Below are 18,382 nucleotides of genomic sequence, written 5' to 3'. Positions count from 1 at the left end.
CCACACAGTCTAGGCTGTCTTGGAGCTGGGTGGAGCCCTTGGGACTCATGCAGAGAGAGTCCATCAATGGAAAGGATCTTGTACTGGGGCAGGGCCCCAGGCCTCTCTGAAAAGCAAGCCCTGCCATCCTGCCATGAGCCTATTCATTGTGCACCTCAAGGCCAGCTCTGCCAATGGTGACCCCCGCCAGTCCCACGAAGTGTGACATCCAGAGTGCCTTGTCCCCCTGCCACCACTTCCCTGGGAGCACGCAGGTTCCCTTTCTTGTGTTACAGCTGCTGCAGACAGCAGTGCTGCTCCTGCAGGTCCTCTCTGCTGCTCTGTTCCACCCTAGCCTGCACCTCGCAGGTTGCTTGTCCCCCTCTCAGATCTGGTGGTTTTGCCTCCGGTACCCACTACATAGGGCTCTCCTTGGCCCACCTTGACCAACCTCTTACCTGATGCTACTCCCCAAGTCTTTTCCAGAGGGTTCCATTTATTTGGCATTTTCTGAAACCAATCTGCCTTCCCAGATAGCCGTCACATGCTGGAGGTACCGCTCTATGGCTGGGCCCAAGGGGGACTCCTGACCCCAAGATACGGGGCTGTTTCTAGTTGTTGTGCAGTTTCCCCCACTCCATGACAAGCACCTTCAGAATATCCTGCTGAGTGTCTTTCTCTGAATTGCTTTCTGGTTTTTCTCCCTTTTGTTTAATCATCAGAATCCTATCATACTGCAGCAGTAGGGAGCTGAGGCCAACAGCAGGGCATCCTAGGAAGAGCTGGGGCTTAATACTGAAGGACCCCAGCCCTGCCCTGTTCACTGTGTGCTTGGGGTCACCCCAGCCCCTCCTTGCCTGCAGATGTGAAGTGGAAACAGAAATATCTACCTGGGGAATGTCATGAAGTCTTAATATGGTAGCTATAAAGTACCTGGAATATAAAGGTAAAGGCCCCTAATAAGCTGTGGCTCCATTTTAAAAAATGAAGGCTGGGTGCAGTAGCTCACACCTATAATCCCAGCACTTTTGGAGACCAAGGTGGGTGGATCACCTGAGGTCAGGAGTTCAAGACCAGCCTGACCAACATGGAGAAACCCCATCTCTACTAAAAATACAAAATTAGCCAGGCATGGTGGCAGGTGCCTGTAATCCCAGCTACTTGGGCAGCTGAGGCAGGAGAATCCCTTCAACCTAGGAGGCAGAGGTTATGATGAATGAGATGGAGCCATTGCACTCCAGCCTGGGCAACAAGAGCAAAACTGTCTCAAAAAAAAAAAATTAATAGAGGTCAGACACAGTGGGTCACACCTGTAATCCCAGCACTTAGGGAGGCTGAGGCAGAAGGATTGCTTGAGCCCAGGAGTTTGAGACCAGCCTGGGCAACATAGGGAGACCCCATCTCTGTTTTGAATTTTAAAAAATGATTAATAGCAAGAGATGAGAACGGAGAGTCAGGCAGAGGTTAGAACTTGCCTGAGGGCTGGGTCAGGACTCAGGTCTCCTGGCTCCCTGCTGTCCAGTCAGGAGCTTCTGAGACAGAAGCAACAACCACACATGAGAAACAACCCACAAATCAAAGGCAGTGTATCCTCCAAGGTAGGTGAGGTGAGGCCTACCTGGGCAGTAAAGGGGTGAGTGATGACCACGTGATGGAACCAGTGTAGTCTGTGGCATGGCCAAAGGCAAGGCTCACCCTGGGGAGGACGGAAGAGTCAGGTGGGGCCATTGATAGAAAGGAGGGTCTGTAAGCAGACCTCAGTCGGCTTGGCAGGAAGAAACCAGTTCCCACATAATCCCCAAATCCTGTGATCCACAAGACGTGCTTTTGAACAACATCTTCATTTCATCTCAGGATTACTACCTCTAGCAATGGAATAATCTTAGCAGAGATAAAACATGCTAAAACAGTAAAGATTAAACAATAATGGAAACACATCTGTAACCATGTCCTGCTCCTGAAAGTAAATAATACCTCATTAATTCAGACATAGTCACTGAAAGGCAATTTGGATTTTGAATGAGAAGTCTTAATCACACACAACTCTCCAACATGTTAAGTAACAAATTAAGGGAACTTAGGCAGGCTGATGGGATCTGCAGAAAAGGTGCATTCCTGGCCATCAGGGACGCCAGGTAATTCCCTCGTTAATCGTATAGCAGGGCCAGGCCTCCAAGCGTCTTCCATCTGGGGTTTTCTCCTTGCTATTAGGGATAGGCATGTTTCTTTACACTGCAAAAAAGAAATCTGTTCAGCCTCTGTGCAAAATCAGTCCACCTCGTTAGTATGGATGGAGGGACCTGGCTGAAACCCATACATGCATACATCAGTCTGTTTTTAGCAAAAATGGTTTCTGCTGCTTTAGGGAAAGATTCGTATCTCTTCATCTCTAGGAACAAGGTTCAAATGCCTGAACTTAGGCCAGGCTGCACATCATTCTTCATGTTTTTGGTTTGGGGATTTTTGTTGTTGTTTGTTTTTCCTGGAGACAGAGCCTTGCTCTGTCACCCAGGCTGGAGTGCAGTGACATGACCTCAGCTCACTGCAACCTCCACCTCCAGAGTTCATGCAGTTCTCCTGTCCTAGCCTCCTGATGGGATTTCACCACATTGCCCAGGCTAGTCTTGAACTCCTGACCTCAAGTGATCTACCCACCTCAGCCTCCCAAAGTGCTGGGAATACAGGCATGAGCCACCACGCCTGGCCCATTCTTGATGTTTTTCAAGTGTTGTGTTTGATCCAATTCTTATTGGCAATTCTTATTGCCAGTGTGGTCTTTTGCTTTATTATAAAGTGTGGCTTGACTTTGCAAAGTATCTTTCTTTAGTTTAACACTATGCACGGGATGGTGGCATTGGACTGAGATCACCTGCTTTCTTGGCCAGAAATTCTAAGCCCATTCTTCTGGGGCAGCACTGCCAGGTGCAGAGGTCAGCTGTGTCCCCAGCCTTGATCTCCCCTTTACCCACTACTGAAATGGGCCTTGCTCTTCACCCGCAGCCCCTGGTTACACAGTGAAGTGCAAACACTCCATGTCACAACAACATTCAAAGAATGAAATGACTCACAAAGCCAGGGAGCGCCAGGGGAAGGTCTGAGGTCATGTGAATATTGCTTTACATATCTCTGATAGCAGTGGGCGAGTGTCAAAAGGTATCATTCAGTGTTAATTCATAAATCAGATAATAACAATATAAATGTACTTAAAAGCATAAAGGTTAGAGCCAGGCATAGTGGCTCAGACCTGTGGTCCCAGCTCCGCAGGAGGCTGAGGCAGGAGGACCACTTGAGCCCAAGAGCTAGCTGCTGCAAGTGAGCTGTGATCATGCCACCACACTCCAGCCTGGGCAATGGAGCAAGACCCTATCTCAACAAACAAACAAAAAAAAAAACTATAAATGTAACTACTAGGAGAAAGAAAAACAATAACATAACCAAAACTGTGTGACAGGCAGTCTGGGTGAGAGAGCGTGGTCGTCCCTAGCAAGGCTGCAATAGCTACTGTCCACAGAAGCCAAGGCTTGAGTAAATTGCATACATGGAAACTTTAAGGGAAGTATTAGAAGAACCAAAACCATGAGAAACCTTCCAAAGGATCCAAGAGGAGAGCAGGCATCCTCACAGGTGGGCACCAACTGGGGAGTCCATGAGAAAAGCCAAGGGCAGGATGGGAGGCCTGGGATGCCAAAGTGTGGTTTCTCTTTGCAAAGTATCTTTCTTTAGTTTAAAAATATGCATGGATGGTGGCATTGGACCAAGATCACCTGCTTTTTGTGCCAGTCGCAGACTGACTTTCCCCTGGCGGTTGTGGGGAAGTAGGAGTCACTTCCAACTTACAGGAATGTTTCCATGTCTTTAACTCTCCTCCAGAAATAATGCAAGAAACCAGTGATCACACCTGTTTATAAGAGACAGACTGGAGGGACACATGCTTTGTACTCTTTTTATTTTTATTTTATTTATTTATTTTTGAGACAGAGTCTCACTCTTGTTGCCCAGGCTGGAGTGCAGCGGCATGATTTCAGCTTACTGCAACCTCCACCTCCCAGGTTCAAGCAATTCTCCTGCTTCAGCCTCTCAAGTAGCTGGGATTACAGGTCCTTGCCACTATGCCCGGCTAATTTTCTTTTTCTTTTCTTTCTTTCTTTTTTTTTTTTTTGAGATGGAGTCTTGCTCTGTCACCCAGGGTAGAGTCCAGTGGTGCAATCTTGGCTCACCACAACCTCCGCCTCCTAGGTTCACGCGATTCTCCTGCCTCAGCCTCCTGAGTAGCTGGAATTACAGGCACGTGCCACCATGCCCAGCTAATTTCTGTATTTTTAGTAGCGATGGGGTTTCACCATGTTGGTCAGGCTGGTCTCAAACTCCTAACCTCGTGATCTGCCCACCTCGGCCTCTCAAAGTGCTGGAATTACAGGAGTAAGCCACCATGCCTGGCTAATTTTTGTATTTTTAGCACAGGCAGTTTCACCATGTTGGCCAGACTGGTCTTAAACTCCTGACTTCAAGTGATTTACCCTCCTCAGCCTCCCAAAGTGCTGGGATTACAGACATGAGCTACTGCACCCAGCCACTTTGCACTCTTTACTCAACACTTTTGCATAATTTTTGAGCCATGTGAATATTATCCAACTCAAGAAATCATAGCAGAATACTGAATGCCTTTAAACAAAATGTAACTTAAGCCTAGAAAGTTTCCAATATGAATATTGATTTTGTGGCAAGAGGTGCTGCTTCCAGGCAGAAGGCAGCTGCCAGAGGCCTAAGAATTATGGTTGTTCTCCTGGCTCTGAGGATGCAGGACACTGTTGGGGAATTTTTGCCTCAAGGGGAAACTCCAGCCTGGGGTTCCTGCTCTGTGGCCTGCTCAGTGCTGAGCATGTACTGTAGATGGCTAACTCAATCAGGCATTGCAAAGTTGGGGGTGTTGCTCCTGTGTGATGACCAGTCCTGGTTCCCCTCTTCAGGACTGGGCTGGGGGCTTGGCCATGTCTGTCCTGTGCCCCTGTGCTGCCTCCGGTGGGCGTTCACCACCCTGTCCTGGAACTGCAGGGCCTATGGTGCCAACCCCGCATTGGTGCCTGTGGACAGGTCCTGGGAACAAAATTCCATGGAGGCTGTGTGAGGATTGATAGCTCTGTGGTCATACTGGCTGCCACAGGGTGACGGACTGCTAGGGAAGGTGTCCTGCTGGCTGGAGGAGGAGAAGTACTGACTGCAATTATTTTTTAATAATATTAAAACCAGGAGCAAACAGGCATGGCTGTGCCAGCCAGGTCATCACCACCGTGAATCCCCAGAGCACTGCTAGCCTCCCGTGAGGCATCCTGTCTTCAACCTGCACCCTGTAGTCCAGCAAACTGAGGCTTGGAGAGGCCACATTGCTCTTCCGTGGTCACACAGTGAATGATTCGCAGAGCGGGATACCAGCCCAGAGGTGTTTCCCCAAAGGTGTGTCCTTCCTTTGAGGGGCCACTGGCTTCTGTTGGAGAGGATACTTCTATGTGGTGGGCCCAAGGAACTGGGACCTGGTGAGGGGATGCTATCCCTTTGCTCACAGATCAGCGTGGGTGTTTACTTCTCCCAGGAAGAGTAGGCATGTGAGGCTTCAGCCCAGCTCCCTCATCACTTTCTCACTGGGGATCCCTCTCTGAGCTTCACAGCCTCAGCCTCATCCTCACTGTATGCTTCCTGGCAGGCCTGCGGTGAAGTCTGGCATGGGAAGTGCTGCAGGGATGCAGCAGGGTCCCTGCCTGGATGTGCCGGGCAGTGTAGCTGCTGTAGCAATGCTCTCCTCAGCGTCAGGGTGCAGGGCAGCCAGGATCCTGGAAGCCTCAGACTGGGCTTCCATTGTGTGCACATGGCAGACTCCCTACTCTCACTATGCAGGGATGGGGCACAGGTAGGGGGAAGAGAGGCCTGGAGGAAGAGCTGGCCCTCTCCCTACTCTCACTATGCAGGGGTTGGGGGAAGGGGAGGCCTGGGGGAAGAGCTGGCTATCCCTACTCTCACTATACAGGGGTTGAGGGAAGGAAGGCCTGGGGGAAGAGCTGGCTATCCCTACTCTCACTACACAGGGGTTGGGGGAAGGGAGGCCTGGGGGAAGAGCTGGCTATCCCTACTCTCACTATACAGGGGTTGAGGGAAGGAAGGCCTGGGGGAAGAGCTGGCTATCCCTACTCTCACTATACAGGGGTTGAGGGAAGGAAGGCCTGGGGGAAGAGCTGGCTATCCCTACTCTCACTACACAGGGGTTGGGGGAAGGGAGGCCTGGGGGAAGAGCTGGCCCTCTCCCTACTCTCACTACACAGGGGTGGGGGAAACCGGAGACCTGAGGGGAAGAGCTGGCCCTCTCCCTTCTGTCAGTATACAGAGGTAGGGGGAAGGGGAGGCCTGGGGGAAGAGCTGGCCGCCATCTCTATGCTGCCTTCAGTATTTTAGTGACTGGGAAGGAACAGCGTTCTAGCAGGGATACCCTTGCCAGAGGCCTAAGGCTAGCAGAGCCACATCCAGGAAGTCTCAGGACACCTGGCCCCCATTGTGGGGAGGGCAGCCTGTCTATTGGAGGCGAGGCAGTGGCTGTGATGGCCACTCTGGGACCTAAGTTCAGAGTCCTGCAGACACCTGGGCTTGGGCCTAGAGGTGGCAGCACCATGGACAGGGCAGGGCATGTGTCCCAGGTCTGTGTGGTGGTGATTAGGATGCTGATGATGACTGGTGATACCTGGGGCCTGATGTGAGGATGCACTTGAAGTCTGACCTCCCAGATGGCGGGCTGGGGAGGGGTTCATTAAACCCTTGGATGAGTAACAAGGTGCAGGAACTGGGAGGACACCTGTGAGCTCAGTCACCCACAAGCCAGAAACCCAAGAGCAGGAAGTAGAGAGAGAGGGAAGGGCTCACCCAAGCAGAGGCCAAGAGGAAGAGCAGAGAGAGGGAGGGTTCACCTGGAGCAGAGGCCAAGATCATGGTTCACCTGAGCAGAGGCTGACAGGAAGAGCAGAGAGAGGGCAGGGTCCACCCCAAGAAGAGGCCAAGAGTGGGGTTCACCAGAGCAGAGGCCAAAAGCAGGAGCCAAGAGCGGCAGGCAGGCAGTGTGGGATTGCCCCGCAACTCCTCCCCATACAGGGTGAGCCCCCTATGCAGAGGCCGCTCCACAAAGATGCTGCCCTGTCGAGGCCAGAGTGCGGCTCTGTTCCCCAAGGCATCCTCTTTTGTTTAACTCCAACAGTTGGGCTGTCATTAATTTTGTTGGAAGCCACAGCACCCTATCCCTTCTGGTTTTAATCAGCACAGGAGCTCAGTCACCGGACCACATGTTGTCTTTGAGCCAGGGACCGTGTGGACAAGGCCTGTCCAGACGCCAGTGGGGGAGGCCTGAGGCAGCCAGTGGAGAGGGGTGATTGTTAATAAGGAATGTCTGGTCAATCCCAAGCCCATCCTAATTGAGAAACTTAGAGAGCCAGGAGCCTTCCCTCAACTAGGAAGCATGGGGGATTCTGTAAGCAGAGATGCCCTGGCGGGGCTGCTCAGGAGGGGTGGGGCTGCAGAAGGAGCTGAATGGCTGCTGGGCTCCCAGGAGGAAGCTGGGGGTCAGAGATGCAGGCAGACAGGGAAGAGGAAGAAGGGAAGGAGGAGTGGCAGGTGTGGGGCTGCTGTCCTGTCTGCGCAGGCCATGCTGCCATTGGCAAGAATTAAAGGACTTCCTAAGAGAACAAGGGGGAGGGCCGGCCTGCAGGAGGGAGGGAGAGGCAGGGACTGAGAAGCCATAGCCCTCTGCAGCTCCACAGGGAGCAGGGTGGGACCAGGTCCTTGTGGTATGCTCACCAAGTGCTAGTGTCCTTAGGAAAGATGAACCCATGTTCACACCTTGTTCCCATGAAGGATGGAGCGGGAAACAAGCTTCACGGGAAATTCCACACAGAGCCCACCATTCATCACAGCCACGAGACTGCCCTTTCCGTGCACAGGCAGTAACCTTCAGCAACAGAGAAGAGACAGATGGCCTTGCCAGGATTTCTACTCCAGGGGCCAGCATGGGGTGTGGGCACAGGATGTCCCTGTACCATGGGCGAGTGACTCAGTGGCTGTCTTCTGTACCACCTGCCCACAGGGTACCAGATTGCCTACCGCCTGGCCAGCAGCAGCCCCCACACCTTCACCACCGTGGAGGTCGGTGCCACAGTGAGGCAGTTCACAGCCACTGACCTGGCCCCAGAGTCCGCATACATCTTCAGGCTGTCGGCCAAGACGAGGCAGGGCTGGGGGGAGCCGCTGGAGGCCACTGTCATCACCACCGAGAAGAGAGGTAAGACCTGTAGGGACCCAGGCATGCTGCGGACGTGGCAGGTGCTGCCTCCTCAATCAGACCCTCTGGGGTCTTCAGGTACCTGGGAGGCTTTGGCCTTCCCTTCAGAGAAAGAGAAGGGACATGAGCATTTATGAAACACCCACTAGCCCAGGACGGAGCTGGATACGCCGTCCAACAGCATTGCATGTCACACCTTCAGCCTTACACCTCTCTTAGACACGTGAGATGGTCTCAGGTTTAAGGAGAGCAACGTTGCTCTCAGAGAGGCTGAGTACCTGGGGCAAGGCCGTACAGCCACCACGTTTGAGGATGAGCTCCCTGAAAGCAGTCCCCAGTCTCTGATATTAAACCCGTATCCCCCGTTGAGCAGGTGCTCAGTAAGTTTTCCAAATAGCTGAATTCCCACTGAGAACTGCCAGGCAAGCAGGGCTCTGTTTGTGGCAGGGGGGCAGGTGCTCCGTGCACTGCCCTTGGCTTATCCTCCCTGGAGCCCAGGGAGCAGTGTGGCATTAGCTCTGTTTCTTACCAAAGAAGAGATGGAGGAATGTGAGAGAATTTTACTAATTTGCCCAGACACACAGCTGTGGAGCTGAGATTTGGACCCACCTGTGACACCGTGAGGCCAGCTCTTCCCGTGAAAGTCTATAGAGGGCACCCTTCTCAGTGGGCTTCGTGCCTGTCCTCAGACCTTGCATCGTCCAGGGGTGATGCCACAGAACCCTCACGTCAGCAGCCCTGGCTCCCATTCCAGGTCCTGACGTCACGGCCAGACCCAGGGACCTTGTGGGAATGAGGGAGTTTCCAGGTACCCCTGTAGGGACACGGAGCACAGAGCTCTGGCCTCACTCCTATTTTTGTTTTTTTAATTTTTGAAACAAGGTCTTGCTCTGTCGCCCAGGCTGGAGTACAGTGATGTGATCGTAGGTCACTGCAGCCTGGAACGCCTGGGCTCAAGCAGTGCTCCCACCTCAGCACCCCCAGTAGCTGGGACTACAGACGCACACCACCATGCCTTGCTAACTATATTCTGTAGAGACAGTCTTGCCGTGATACCCATCTTGGCCTCCCAAAGTGCTGGGGCTACAAGCATGAGCCACCATATGAAGCTAATTATTTAAATTTTTGTGGAGATGGTGGTGGGGTGGTCTTACTATATTGCCCAGGCTGGTCTCCAGCTCCTGGGCTCAAGCAATCCTCCAGCCTTAGCCTCCCAAAACTCTACAATTACAGGCATGAGCCCCCAAGTTCAGTCCCCCCACAGCATTCAATGAAAGCACATCCCCTCCATGACCATTACCACTGTCATTATTATTATTAATTATTAATGCTATTATTTGGAGGGATGGAAGCCCTCAGTCACTACAGTCACTACAGAGACACCCAAACTGCTTTTGCAGCATGAAGCACATGGAAGAGATGCCCAATGAAGGGGCGCTCCCATCTTCCTGCTGTCACCCTGGGTATCAGCACTCAGGGCTGTCGGCATCTCAGGAAGATGGTAATGACTCTCCCAAGCAGACATTCTGACTTCATTTTCCAATGTACTCATGTGGTTTTATGGTTCATTTTTCTTAAGCATTGACTGTGCCTCTCCCATGAGCCAGGCATGTGTGCAGGTGCGTCACAGAGGCGATCTCACAGCGGGTCCCCTCATTTCCCCACATCCTGCTCCACAGCCCCACCCTATACCATGGCACCTAATTATCGGGCCCAGAGATTTCAGAGATTTTTCTACCAGAGCCCCCATCCTCTGTCCTCATGGCTCAGGGAGAGGGAATCCAAGAGACTTGCTAGTTACCACTGAGGCTGGGAGGGGGCCTTTGAAACAGGAGACCCTGAGCCACCATCCCAGAGGCCAGGAGAAATCACGGGGCCAGGGTGTGTGCTTGCGGAGGCAAGTGCTGATGAAATGAGACGGAAGCACTCCTCCCACGCCCGCCACTGCAGGCCGACAATCAATTGCCGCTTTACACACGCCACACATTCTAATCAGAATCAATAATCTTCATGATAAACAATTAAACAATTATTCCTTCCGCTGTGGAGCTTCTCTGCTGAAATCAATGGGGTACAGAGGCACACCGGTGCCAGATGATGGACACTGCAGAGGCAGTGACAGCCTAGAGTAGCACTGAGTAGAGGCTGTAGATGCTTCAGGCTCTGGGTGACTGCGAGGGGGAGAAAAATTCAGCGTTAAAGGTAGACTGAGCCCAACGTCAGAAAAAGAGAGACCAAAGGGACCACAGGGCTTGGAGCAGCCCCCAAGCCCCTGCAACCCCACCTGTCATCACAGACACAGTGCCTGGTGGTCTGGTGGCCCCAGGACTCCTGTGTATCGGTCTCTGCAAGTAGCATATTCAAAGTTAGTCTAAAGAGAGCCTCTCATCTCCCTGACCCAAGGAAGGGACCAGCTTCAGACTGTCCTATGCATTCAGGCAGCTCTCGTGGGTGGGCAGTCAGCCCTGTACAGCGGTGTAGCCTCCTGGGGATCCTCCTTGGGGAGGGCAGACTCTCACATGCCCCTGGTCTATCCTTGTTTGGTTGCAGAGCGGCCAGCGCCCCCCAGAGAGCTTCTGGTGCCCCAGGCAGAAGTGACCGCACGCAGCCTCCGGCTCCAGTGGGTTCCGGGCAGCGATGGGGCCTCCCCCATCCGGTACTTCACTGTGCAGGTGCGAGAGCTGCCCCGGGGGGAGTGGCAGACCTTCTCCTCGTCCATCAGCCACGAGGCCACAGCCTGCATCGTCGAAAGGTACTGAGAAGGCAGGAGGACCTCAGTGGGGAACCAGGTCCTGGCCACCTCCAGCCAGCTCCTATCCAGATACTGGGGAGTCTATGTGGGGCAAGCAGGCACACCCCTGAGGGCACAGGCCGCCTTTTACTTCGACACTCCCCATGCTGGGAACCCCAGAACTCCTGGGTCCTGAAGCCACTTCCAAGGACCCACTTCCAGCCCCTTCTAGGAGTTTGCTCTTCCAGCTGTGCAGGGCTGGTTTGAACACCCCAGGACCCAGGGATTGGTGAAGCAGAGGTGATAGGGGCTGGATGTAGGGGCTCAAGTCTTGGCCCCTTCCAAGGCTGGCACTGGGGAGGGGAGTATGTGGAGGAGAGTGGGGCCAGCCTTAGGTGTCCCGGGCCAGAGGGACATTGCTTCCCTTTGCATCCTCAAAAGCAGCAGGAAGATGGATGGTGCCATGAGTGCTATGCTTCCTTCGTGATGACTGATGGGGAGACAGGAGGGCGTGCCTGGGATAAGACAAGAATCTGTCCACTCACCCAGTTCCCAGTTATTTAGTGGACCGCTGGGCTCAGCACAGGAGAGGGTTGTGCTGATGGTAGCAGCAGTATCCTGAGGGTTCCCCAGGGTCCTCATGGCTGTAGTTACAGGTCCACCTGCTCTTTATAGCCAAAGGAACTGCCACCATTGCACAAACAGGCGTCCTAGGGCTGAGAAGTTACCCCAGGAGTCCTGCACCCTCACTGTGTACCCTGCCCAGGCTCTCCTGGGGCATGTCGGGTTTATAGGCCCTGCCTGGGCAAGGCCACCTGGGACACCTGCCTTGTGCTTCTCATTTGCCTGGAGTTTGGTCACTTGTCACTGAGCTCACACTCCAGGCTGGGGAGCGGGTTCTTGGAGTGAGTCCAGTGTCCAAGAGCTCTGGAGCCTGCATCAGCACCTAAGAGGGTGGAGGGGCCGAGACAGTGGTCTCCAGACTGGCTGAGCTTCTTCTTTCTCTCAGATGGTCACATAGGTCAGCTTTACATTCCTACAGTCGCCCAGTAAGGGGAGACCATGACCTTCTCTACAGAGGAAGACCAAGGCCAGAAAAGTTGGTCACTTGCACATAGCCCCCACCCAGCCTCTGTGGCACCCAGCTGGCCTCATCTTCGAGGCTGCCTGGCTCAGCCCTGCCCAGCTGAACCTGAGCATAGGGAGGGAGGCAGGTCCCAGATGAAGCCCCTGGCAGCTCCTCATAATACCACCCTCGCCCTATCCCACCCTGCCCTAGACAAAATTCAGGCTTTGGAGTGAGGGCTGATAGGAGTTGGGTGTCACTAGTCCTAGATGTGACAATGGTGAGGTTCAAAGAGAAGAGAAGCCGCCCAAAACTCCCATCCCAGGCTTAAGGACCTAGCTCCTCCCAAGGCTGGCATTGGAAAGGATGGAGGCAAAACACTTGTTCAGGTAGGGTGACCCAGTGGGCGTGTTAGGACAGGGCTGGAACTATGCAGGCTCAGCCTGGCTTCTGCCGCTTGCCGTTGAGTGATCTAGGACAGGTGATGGGTTCTTAGGTATCTCTGGCTCCCTAGAGTTTGAGTTGTGAAGTTTGGAGATGATGATAAGGCCCTCTGGACAGTCACGGCCATGGATGCCAGTATCACCTTTGCCACCCCCACACGGTGTTCTCAGGAGGTGTGGCTGGATGTCAAATGGAAATCCTGACCAGAGTCCCTGAGTAGCCCAAGACAGGTCACATGGACCCTCAGGAACTCATGCTGCGGCTCCCAGGCCCCCACTGGAGACCACAGATCAAGAAGGAAGCCAGCACTCCAGTGCACACAGCCCCAAAGGACTCACCCTGGCACCCTCTCCAGTCTCATGGTCCAAGCAGTCCTCTGCTCTCCTGAAAACTGAGGTGGAATGGTCCCTACACACAGAGCTTGTTTCCAGCAGGTCACTGGCCTCCCATGTGCAGGGCACAGCATCTGGTGAGGTCCATATGGAGGCAGGTTGAAATTTAGCAAAGCTGTTCCATCCCCACAACCGTGGTTATGCTCCTCATGTTAAGAAAGCGAGGCTGGAAGGGGAGAAGGAAAGAAAAGCACACTGCCATGTGTGTTCCTACACAACTGTCTTGCATGCTCTGCTCATGTACCCCAAAACCTAAAATCCAATAAAAAATTAAAAAAAAAAAAGCGAGGCTGCCTGCAGCAGCTTCGCCTGGATGTCCCCTCTGAGGTGGTTTCTTTCCCTTGTCATCTAGTCACTTAGCTTCCAGAAGGTAACGCTTTGACAGGACTTCACCATCACCACCACCGTCATCCTCATCGCCATCATCATTGCCAGGATCCCCTCATCCCATCCGGAGTCTGTCATTTTCAACACCACTTCCACGTGTCATTTCATACGATGTTCATAACCACCACGTGGGCGTACAGACCAGACTTTTCACTATCCCCATTTTACACATGCAGACATTGAGGCAGAGATATCTTAAGTAATGCATATGCTGGTGCCTCAACTTCTCTAAATGGAAGGGATATTTCCTGAGGTGTTTGTAGCTATCATATTCCATGAGCCAGAAGTCAAGGCTTCATAGACACAATCCATGGTCTGCATTTAATTTACAAGGGTATGCAATATCTGAAAACCCAGTGTGTGTGCATCTGAACACCAAGCTCTCCAGTCAGTCTCCCTTAGTAGCCACGTGGCCTTGGAAAAGTCCAGCCCTTGGCTGCCTGCTGGGACTTTGTCTTCTCATCTATGAAAGGCAGGGCTGGAACAGAGATCCTGCTGTTCCTTCCATCTCTGCGAGTCCAAGGTTTGCCTCATTACTGACCGCCAGCAAACTGGCAGCCAAGAAATAAGGCAATCGGAATAGTCGGACTGTCCGTCAGGTTTCTGCCAGCATCCCACTTACCCTTCGAGCAACAGCAATGGACCCCGAGAAGCACAGCCCTCGTCCCTCCAGAGGAAGGCCCTCCTAGTTGCAGATAGCATCCTCCCACAGTCCTGGAATTCTCCTGGCACAGCCTGGAGGGTCAGGGGAGTGTGGCCGGTTGCACCCAGCCTGACTTAGTAAACCACACTGGATGCTTAGCTTAATTGGCAGTGTGCTCAAAGATATAAATAACCTCATCCTTTGTGTAACCATGTGAAAGAAGGAAAAAATATCCAGCCACTTTTCCTGAAGGCTTCTGAAACCAAACAGACTAATTGTGTGCCTGGGACTTCATGTTGGAAAGGAGAGGTCCATGTTTCAGGACCGACAGTTTAATTTGGTATAGGAGAGACCACTGTCAATTTCCTAATGGGCCAGAACTAGGACAAATGCTTCCTCTGTCTATCAATAGAGAGCATGTCACCGGAGAATCCCAGGAAAGTGGTATTTTGTACACTGCCACAGTATAATCTCCCTTCCTGTTTAATAATCCTGACAGCTACATTTTACTTTCACCAGTTGCATAAAATCTGCTAGCATCCAAAAAACATAAAGAGTTTAACTCTCAATTTGGTGACCATGACTGCATCCAGGGAATATAGGTCTAGACCCCCAGGAAGAGGGGTTGGGTTTGAGATGTGTTCAAGCATTGCCAGTGCCTAATTGGTAGTTGAAGTTGTGAGATGGGGTAGCCTCCCACAGAAGTGCAGTGGAGGGAAGAAGAGAGGGTCTCTGAGCCCAGTGTGACTTGGAGGTTCTGGATGTCACTTTAGGACAGAGCAGTGGCCGCATGGGCTCAGTGGGTGGCTGTGCATCTGGGTAGTGATGGGCTTGGCCTCTCCTCTGAGCCCTCCCATGGGATAGATGCAGTGGGTCCAAACAGAAGACAGAAAAACCCGGAGGGAATTAGCACAGAAAACAGCAGGGATTAAATGACTGTCAGCATGCCAGCACTAGCTCCATTCAGGTGACTTGTTTTTTTCTTTTTCCATATAATGTAATTTTAAAAAGTACCAGTATTTAAGAATCAATGAGCTGGGCACCATTGCTCACACCTGTAATTCCAGCACTTACAGAGGCCAAGGCGAGTGGATCACCTGAGATCAGGAGTTCCAGATCAACCTGACCAATATGGCAAAACCCCATCTCTATAAAAACACAAAAATCAGCCGGGTGTGGTGCCATGCACCTGTTGTCCCAGCTACTGGGGAGGCTAAGACAGGAGAATTGCTGGAACCTGGGCAGCGGAGGTTGCAGTGAGCCGAGATCGTGCCACTGCACTCCAGCCTGGGCGACAGAGCAAGATTCCATCACCAAAAAAATAAGAATCAGATGAACTTGGGCAAGGATATTATACATGAGCTTGATATTCTTTGTGATGCAGTAGTGATGTCTGAGTCTTTTTGTTAATTTATTTGGTTGGTTGTTTTGTTTTTGTCTGTCACCTGGGCTGGAGTACAATAGCTGGGTCATTGCTCACTGCAGCCTCCAACTCCTGGGCTCAAGACACACTCCTGTTTCAGCCTCCTGGGCAGCCAGGACTACATGCATATGCTATCATGCCCAGCTAATGCTTTAATTTCTTAATTTTTTTATTTGTTTATTTTAATTTTTTTAGAGATAAGGTCTCTCTGTGTTGCCCAAGCTGGTCTCAAACTCCTAGCCTTAAGTGATATTCTCACCTCCACTTCTTAAAGTACTGGAATTACAGGCATGAGCTACCATGCCTGGCCCATAGCGAATTCTTAATAAACATTTTTAGTGCTTTCCAGAAAAGTAAATAAAGACAGCAGTGAATCACTTTAAAAAGATGCTCAGCACTCATCTATTTTATATCAGAATCAAAATGAATGAATGGAGCTCCTCCTATTTAAGACTCTGTGGCTGGGCATGGTGGATCACACCTGTAATCCCAGTACTTTGGGAGGCTGAGGTGGGTGGATCATGAGGTCAAAAGATCAAGACCATCCTGGCCAACATGGTGAAACCCTGTCTCTACTAAAATACAAAAATTAGCCAGGCATGGTGATGCACACCTGTAATCCCAGCTACTCGGGAGGCTGAGGCAGAAGAATCACTTGAACCCAAAAGGCAAAGGTTGCAGTGAGCCAAGATTGCACCACTGCACTCCAGCCTGGTTACAGAGCGAGACTCCATCTCAAAAAAAAAAAACTGCATTTAGCTCTGAGGGAGGAACGTGGAACTTAAACTACGTCCTTCCCCCACACCCATTCCAGAACACTTTGGCTGTGGAGGTCAAGTTCATGTGTATGATTAGCCATCCCAGGCAGTACGTGTACAAACTGGCTTTCTAAATATATTGATCATTGATTTGGGGTAGCAAGAGTTCTGATAGCAAGTTTGGATAGTGAGGGTCCTGTGTTATCCAAATTATTTATTTCCTGAGTTTGGGATGATTAGAAGAAAGAGGTTAGATGGCAGATGTGATCTCAAAAAGATCCCTTCATCTATCCAGTTTCTGAGTTTGTATGTGGAGACTTGGGAGGCGAGGCATGGGGAAAAGCAGAGGCCCGGGGAGGTGGCAGGCAGCATTGATGGGTTCCTGGGTACAAAGGAGGGCTCCAGGGTTGGGGAGCCAGAGAAAGCCTTCGAGAAGAAAGGAAAGAACACATCACATGTATTCATTGCCTGCTGCGTGCCATGATCCGTCTAACTCCATGAGGATAGGTGGTGCGATGATGTTTTCATGACAGTTCTGGAAGCCCAGGAGCTGCTGTCTCTATTTCCATAGCCAAATACAGCTTGGCTCTGAGAACCTGACTTGCTCCAGTGAGTAGTGGCAGAGCCAGCGTTGGAATTCTGCTTGGCCCACTCCAAAGCAGAGGTTTGAGCTGGCCTGGCAGGGTGAACAGAGTGCAGAATTGGGGGAATTAGAAGGGTTGCAGGAAGGTGTTTCTGCATCCTATGTGCATTTGTTCTTTTATTGTGGAGTCACCAAAGTCCTGCTCTGCCACAGTAGGGAGCATGGCAGGTGCAATGGAGGTAGGAGTCTCGAGGATCAGACATTTGGGCTGGGAGGTAGACCAGTCATCCACAGGAGCAGTGCTGCAGGGAGATAAAGAGGCAGGATAGGGTGAATGCACAGAGGATGCTACCATCTGGGATCACAAAGCCAGGAGAGGGGATGATAGTGCCACCCTCTGTGTGTCTCATTTGGGCGGTGGGGTTGCAGCTCCCTTAGCTGCTGGAGCTGCTTTCCTCCTGGTTTTGGGGCACTGGTGTTACTTCTGTCGAGAGGGTTAACTCCCGCAGATCTGCACTTTGTGTTCCCTGCAGCTCCCAGAGACACTTCATCAATCCTCGTTGAATGAAGTGAGCCTAGCAAAACACAGGCCTCATGCTAGGAACTCTGCTTTCTGTCCTCCTGCGCACCCAACCCCATTTGTCTGGGAGCCGGGCTGATTTGTCCAGCCACCTGACACGCACTTACAGCACACCGTGTGTGCCCGGCTCAGCGCCAGAACCAGGCAGGACAGCGGAGAAAGAGGAGCTTCAAGGAGCTTGCAGTGTGGCTCCAAACCCCCAAATTGTAGCAAAGTATGAAATACTAAATGATGTGGTGCTGAATATAACTGCAAATCAGTGCCAGAGGCCAGCGAGAAAAATAAATAAATAAATAAACATAATTGCAAATAAACAAACAAGTAAACAAATCATTTCTGCAACACCTACTGTGGGCCAGATACGTGTTTACATGTCCTCATAGGCACCCCTCCCCCTGCCATGCTGAGAAACTTCGGAGATGGGGAACAGCACACTCATTCGGATCTGCCTTCTGCAGATCTGCCGAGCACCTCTTGGGTGTTCTTGGCTCTTGGGGTACAGCAGAAAAGGAGGCTGACTTGGTCCCTGTCCTCGTGGATGTCCCTGTTCACCTCACAGGTGAACAAGGCAGGGAGGTCACATCCTCGTGGATGTCCTGAAAAGACAGTCATCAAGGAATTGTCACCCATTGTGATGCAGAAGATGAAGGGAAGGAACAAGGTGCAGGGGACAGCAAATGGGGCCGTCTAAGCAGATATTTATGGATCCACAAGAACAGCTGATCCTTTGCGAACTTGCACCATGTGCCTGACTCTGCTGAGTGCTTCACCTGAGTTTAAGCCTCACGTCTGTTTCACAATGCCTGTACTATTATCAGCCCAGATAAGGAAACTGAGGCAAAGTATGCAGTCCAAGGTTAACTGGGAGGTAGAAGCCAGGTGGTTTGACTTCATGGTCCATGTTCCTAATGCTCACTCTGCTGCCTCCTGGTACAGGAGGAGAAGGAGCCAGTGGGGCTACAGTAGGCAGTGCAGGTAGATGAGGCTGGGAGGCCACAGGAGGCCACATAACATGCGGTTATCACCCAGACAAGACAAAATAACCTCTAGGATGTAGGAGCAGAGGGGAAATTGTTTGTTTTAACTTA

At 51.8% G+C, this 18,382-nt stretch overlaps 1 protein-coding gene across 1 annotated transcript in view; it reads left to right on the top strand.

Annotated features, from left to right (window-relative positions):
- The window catches only part of SDK1 (sidekick cell adhesion molecule 1), a 1,001,700-nt gene that overhangs the window by 878,610 nt on the left and 104,708 nt on the right, over window positions 1-18,382 (top strand). Inside the window, exons 29-30 of the mRNA XM_035283177.3 lie at window positions 8,093-8,287; window positions 10,838-11,039. Of these exons, the coding sequence (XP_035139068.2) occupies window positions 8,093-8,287; window positions 10,838-11,039 (397 nt within the window). The remainder of the gene's footprint in view (window positions 1-8,092; window positions 8,288-10,837; window positions 11,040-18,382) is intronic.

The sequence above is a fragment of the Callithrix jacchus genome, chromosome 2, assembly GCF_049354715.1.
Source record: "Callithrix jacchus isolate 240 chromosome 2, calJac240_pri, whole genome shotgun sequence".
NCBI lineage: Eukaryota > Metazoa > Chordata > Mammalia > Primates > Cebidae > Callithrix > Callithrix jacchus.
This window is presented reverse-complemented; position numbering and strand designations above follow the sequence as displayed.